We start from the raw sequence: 6,508 nt of genomic DNA on the forward strand, positions 1-6,508 counted from the left end.
AGTCTCCGCCGGTCGCTGCGGCTTTTCCGACCAGAACGCTGTAGAAGATGAAATCCCCAAGGCCGAGCTTCACGCCCCCTAAGAACACATGATACACACATTAATCTGTCAGAGGGAAACCAAACACACTTTTCTTCCTTACGTCATTTTGAACAAAAACAAACCAAGAACCTAAAAGTTCAACGGTTTCCTTCCTCACAGATCAAACATGTTACTGAACTCACTGTCCTCCTCCAGCTCCTCGTCCGGACCCGAGCGGGGCCGTCGGCTTTCAGGCTCCGCCCTCCCAGCGCTCTGCTCCGCCTCCTCGTCTGAAAAGCAGAATGATGGTTAAGAGACAAAGTTGATACAATGAGCTGATCGACACCAGAGAAAACGAATCCCTTTTTACTTCATAGGTTGGCCAAGTTTACACACAAAGAACCTTTGATAAAGTTTTTAATTAAATTTGTTAAAATAGTCCAACTAAATTATTATAAAATCTGCTGAACAATGATTCTATTCCCGTTTTAAAAGACAAACTGAATTAATACTTGTCAACAAACAAATGGAATATAAGTGGATGTATTTATCAGCACATTTAAAACGTGCCTTTCGCTGTTAGTTTTAATATTCAATTTAAATCCAAACTTAAATCACTTTCTAATTTCCATTTCAGTGAAGCTGTTAAGTTGTTGATAACCAAAAGGAGCTGAGAACATCCAGCTCATCACCCTGTGGACATAAACAAGAAGTGGACAAAATAACAAGAACACATCAGAGCCTCAGGCATGTCCTCAATCAGCTGTTTCTGATCGTACAGGTGTTCTTGATATTCTGTCCATCCCTCGTTGCCCATGATTCTGTGCAGGAAACAGCTGTTGTGTAATGGTGGACCTGTTTCGTATTCAGAGCGCTGCGCGTCCACCGGGCTTGCCATCCCCACCGTCCACACCATGGCAGCTGGAGACACACACACAGAATAAACAAAGAAACAATCAGCTGGTGCACATATGGCTGAAATACGGTTTTGTTTCTCTGCATTTTACAGTTAGGTGCAAATTAAATCTTTAAATTCCCCGTGGCCTCCAGCAAAAGCTCTGTCTCTGCTGCGGCGACAGGCCACGCTTTCTCTTTAGACATCTGGTGTAGCCAATCAGAAACCAGTTGATCGTGGTTTCAGTGGTCATTATACACGGTCTAGTCACCGACCACGAGAGCCTGCGCTGATCTTGGATGACAGAATCCATCTTTTCTAATCCATAACACAGTAGAGAGCTGAAGGACTGAAATATCCAGATAACTTTAGCTGGCATTAGAAAATCCAGGATTGCCCATTTGATCTGGGATCTGTTTAGCCAAGTATGAAGAACACCCGCCAGATGAGTCTGTACTGTTGTTTAAATGCTGCCGTCAGTTTTAATCCGTCATGGATCAAATGTCCTGAGTGTTCTCACTTCATTTGGTGGAAATGCGAACAGGGACTTTCTGTTCTTTCTGGCTGAAAAGAGCTATCTGCTGTAGTGATGGCCGTCTGACACCGATGACATCTGAAGCAGAAACCGCTTCGTTCCCCTGAGTGAATCACGTGACTGGTTCAAACCAGTCGATACTGATTCGTAGCGCGAGATGCTTCCTAACGTGAAAACTACTGTTTCTAAATAAAAATCTTTGACTTTCCACCCCACTTACATAATCCCATCCTAGCACATCCTCTGTTTCCCCAAGCACGCCTTCTCCCATTTACTCAGTTTATAGAATCAACTTACCAATCAATCAGTCTTTACAAAAATGTATTTACATCATTCACACAAACCTTATTTACACTCATCACATCATTATGACACTGTTTTGCTGTCTTCTATTTTGCCACTAGATGTCACTGAAACAAAGCTTTGAATGAATGAACCCATTTTCGGGACAATTGATGAAGTGGTTCAATACTGGTTCACTGCTTCATTTGCACATCACTAATCTGCTGCATGTCATCCTCTCGACTATCGACAACGTAAAGTCTATAAAATGCTCCAGAGGTGAACAGATGAAACTCAACACAAGTCACCTCACGCATGTTTACAACAACAGACGTGTTCAGTTACTGGTGGTGTTGGCGAGATGAAGCCTCATTCAGGAGCTTGCTTTTACTACTGACTAGTGGACACACTGGGTAGCAAACAGACCCCGACATCACAAGTCCCATGGTGCACAGCACTGTTATTATGAACACAGCTAATAATGTTGCAGTCTTCACCGACAGCTGTCAGTGATGCTATACCTATGACAAACAGCTCTGTGGGCAGTAAAAGTGCTTCGGTGACCAATGTGCTTGTGTAATTAGAGTATTTATTTATGTTTATGATTTTTTAAATTTACTACTACTGTAATGTTACTAGTAAGCTAGTAAGGCTAGCAAGGCTAACGTGGATGTACTGTATATGGACTGTTCTGCAAGTGGATCAAGTTAATGCTAGTTCATAAACTCTGACACTGAATGTTTGCCCCCCCAGTCCAGGTGAATACTGAAAAACATGGGACAGCAGATGAGTCCAATCAGTGTGATTAGCAAAACAACTACCAGTGCAACTAACCAGTGCAATTTAAAGACTGTACTCCCCAAATATTACCAACATGTGAACATTCCCACTCGGGGCAAGAACACTCTGGATCATGTTTACAGTAACATTCTAATTTATTGAGATAGTGAATTGGTGGGTTTTTGTTAAATGTGAGCAAAATCATCACAATTAAAAGACCCAACAGCTTAAACTATTTCAGTCTGTGTGTACTGAATGTATATGACACACGAGTTTCACTATTTAAGTTGAATTACCGAAATAAATTGACTTTTCCACAATATTCCAATTTATTGAGCTGCACCTGTATAAACAGGCGCAAATGGTAATAGAAACAGAAGAATGTCTGTTACATCAGTCCTGCTGAGCACACATTCTTTTTGAAGTATGTAGTTTTTTCTTTTGGGCTCCTCTGTTTGCTTTTGTACACCAAACACTTCCAGTATGCGAGTGATCAGGCACCTTATACAGACACGAGCCCCAATCTTGTTCGAGGTGCACGAGATGCTACGCCCTGCATATGCTACACTTTTGGTCTATGCCACTGTGTGCATAACTTGGACTGTCGTGCCTCTAAATCTGACCAGCACAGAATCAGATATTTCAAAGCCGATCACACTGAAAACTGGCAATTTCCAATCTCCGCCAACTGATCAGTGCATCACTACATGCATTATGCTGCTGAGCCTTGTGCGTGACTTGTGTCACATTGAATGGAGTATAGAATTTCCTGTTATAGGTTAATCCTCTTCAGCGGCTCACAGATATTTGTATCATTGCATCTCACAAAGTCTGAACATTTTTTTGCTTTAAGACCACAACCATCATCCCCCTTCCCAAGAAGAGCCCGGTCACCTGCCTCAACAACTACAGGCCAGTGGTACTCACCCCAATCATTATGAAGTGTTTTGAGAGAGTAGTGCTGGCCCGCATTCAGAGCAGTATCCCGGGCACCCTGGACCCCCTGCAGTATGCTTACTGGCCCAACAGGGCCACCTCAGACGCCATCGCGGCTCCCCTCCACTATTCCCTTTCTCACCTGGAAAATGGAGACTCCTACATCAGGATACTCTTCATTGACTACTGCTCCGCCTTCAACACAGTTGAATAATATTTACTATTTAATATTTACACAATATTTACTGGCGCTGCTGAAGCAGGAAGAGAGACATGTAGGAGGAGGGCAGCAGCCATGGGAGAGCTAGTGCAGGAGTGACAGGTCAGATGAACAGCACAGAAGCTCCTATTATAGTATTAGTATAATTAATTTAAAAAAGTTATGAAGAATGACACCCCCCATGAGCAGCCAGAATCTAACTCTGTGGGAAAGACTGGTTTTACAGTAACAGTGCGCAGGACTCACAGGAGTAGATGAGGGCAGGGAAGATGGGCTCGTTGCGTTCCTGAGCCGTCTCCACCAACATCCGCAGAGGGCCTTTAGGAGACAGGACGGCCACCAGGTCTGCAACAACACAAACACCCTGAGCAAGGCATGATGGGAAAGCGGAAACAAGGAGCACTGTAAACAAACACAGACTGAAATGTCTCTGTGTTGGCAGACATGGAAAAAGTCATTTAATTCAAAACCTGCTCATCAAAGGTGGTCAGATAATCCTCCAGGACTCTGGACTCACCGTAGACAGAGATGGCTCCCAGGATGACCCAGGCCGACCACTCAGGCAGGTATTTGATGAAGACGAGGGCCATGAGGGCACTGATGAGGATCAGATAGGCCTGCTGCAGCTGGAGGGGGCCCTTCCAGTGGATGCAGATCATCCCCACTGCCCCGAAGTTCCAGATGATCACCCCCACTGTCGGGTAGTCCACCGCCAAGTTGTACGTCTTAAACACTTCACTGCGGCACAAAGGAAGACCCCAAATAATAACATGTTGCCTTAACCTGCAAGACTCTAGGGTCTCTGTAAATAATGTAGACTCTTCAACCCACATCCAACTCAAAATAAAACTGTTCCTGCAGGTTGTTGACTTGAATCGTGTCTGAGGTCAACACATGTTTTGGATCAGACTTTTCCATGGCTGAAGTTAAAATAAAGTTATTACTTAAAGTCAAATAAAGTCAAAGAGAGAGAGCAGGACTCACCCCAGGTACATGAAGCTGAACCAGAAGAGCAGCATGAGCGAGGACAGGATGAGCCAGCCGTGGATGAACTAAGCAACACAAACACATCAAATCCATCAGAGCTGCTCAGGTGAGAGCGCCCTCTAGCAGCAGAAAATTCAGCTGCACACAAAATCAGCAACTTATAAACATTTAGAAAGTCACTTTTTTTTTTACTGTTTTGTACAAATTTGCCCAAACGGTCAAGTCAAACATTTTCCACTCCAGCCTGATCGACTTCATATATCCCTTCATACATATACGTATAATTAACTTAGATCACTTCATGGAGATGTTTTCACTTTTGACATAAAAAAAATAACTAGAGAAATGGATTTTTTGAAGAAAATGCGTGTGGAGGCTGAGTGACATATTTCTTCAGAACAGAGTAAAAGGTATTATAAAGTTGTCTTTTTAATTTTTTAGCTACAAGTTTCACTCATCAGTACTTTTTACTTAAAAAAAACTTTCCTTGTGTTTTAATTGTTAATTTATCTATTCATACTGTATTAAGTCAACAGATCTGACACTGTTGTTGCTCTGTTCTTTTGTAGTAGAGCTACAGTGGTATTTACATTAACCTTTTCCTTCAGGTCCTCTGTGATCCCTCCACTTCATAGTGGAGCTTTACAAAATGTGTCTTTGTGAAGTGGTACTGGACTGAAATGGTTTCCTGCCCTCCAGCAGAGCTCAAGGTATACAAATACTGTCCAAGGTTCTAACATATTTTGTTTGATAGACTTCAGTTTATAACAGAGTCTTTCTGTTTTCTCTCATCAGGATCACCTCCATCACACTATCTCTCAGTGCCTGTTCTGTGCAGCATCAAGCTTCTCCCTAAACAAGTTTTAAAGGTATCAGTTTTATTGTTTCACTCCCTTTGTAAACAGTCAAAGAAATAACAAAAACAATGTTGAAAGTGCAGATTGCATTTATAAATACAGTTATGCCAAAAATAAAGATTCTCACTGTTTTTCTTTTCAAGGCCGCTGCCCCACTATGGCGCTGCTGTGATGCTGTCCTCACCAAACTTTGACTAGGCAACTGAAAGCAGCGTTTCAGGGGCCATTTGAAAAGCCAGAGCCAGGATCACCTCCAATATACTGTCTGACCTTCAAGCAAGTAACCATGTGAAAAGCCAAAGGTGTTTTGGTGAAAGCACTTTACATCCTCACACACACACTTCTTCTTCCGGCTGTTCCCGTTAGGGGTCGCCACAGCGAATCATCTGTTTCCACCTAACTCTATCCTCAGCATCCTCTACTCTCACCCCAGTTAACTTCATGTCCTCTTTTAGCACATCCATATATCTCCTCTTTGGCCTTCCTCTTGACCTCTTGCCTGGCAGCTCCATCTCCAACATCCTTCTACCAATAAAACCACTATCCCTCCTCTGCACATGTCCAAACCATCTCAATCTGGCCTCTCTGACCTTGTCCCCAAAACAGCCGACCTGAGCTGTCCCTCTGATGTGCTCATTCCTAATCCTGTCCATCCTGGTCACTCCTAAAGAGAACCTCAACATCCTCATCTCTGCTACCTCCATCTCTGCCTCTTGTCTTTTCCTCACTGCTACAGTCTCTAACCCATACAGCATAGCTGGTCTCACTACTGTCTTGTACACCTTTCCTTTGATTCTTGCTGACACTCTTCTGTCACACAACACTCCTGACACCTTTCTCCACCCACTCCAACCCGCCTGCACTCGCCTCTTCCCCTCTTTCCTACACTCCCCATCACACGGGACTTTCCACCCCAAATACTTAAACTCCTGCACCTTCTTGACCTCAGCCCCCTGTAACCTCACTGTTCCACTTCCCTCCCTCTCGTTCATACA

The 6,508-nt window shown here is 43.5% G+C and overlaps 1 protein-coding gene across 2 annotated transcripts in view; it reads right to left on the bottom strand.

The window, feature by feature from the left end:
• The window catches only part of psen2 (presenilin 2), a 16,829-nt gene that overhangs the window by 3,192 nt on the left and 7,129 nt on the right, over nt 1-6,508 (bottom strand). The window contains exons 5-10 of one of the 2 annotated variants that reach the window (XM_020620308.1): nt 4,654-4,721; nt 4,187-4,407; nt 3,916-4,014; nt 877-942; nt 225-311; nt 1-78 (exon numbers count right to left, since the gene is read on the bottom strand). In XM_020620308.1, the coding sequence (XP_020475964.1) occupies nt 1-78; nt 225-311; nt 877-942; nt 3,916-4,014; nt 4,187-4,407; nt 4,654-4,721 (619 nt within the window). Of the gene's footprint in view, nt 79-171; nt 312-876; nt 943-3,915; nt 4,015-4,186; nt 4,408-4,653; nt 4,722-6,508 lie in introns of both variants that reach the window. The other variant, XM_020620307.1, reaches the window with a different exon arrangement.

The sequence above is a fragment of the Monopterus albus genome, unplaced genomic scaffold, assembly GCF_001952655.1.
Source record: "Monopterus albus unplaced genomic scaffold, M_albus_1.0 scaffold235.1, whole genome shotgun sequence".
Lineage (NCBI taxonomy): Eukaryota > Metazoa > Chordata > Actinopteri > Synbranchiformes > Synbranchidae > Monopterus > Monopterus albus.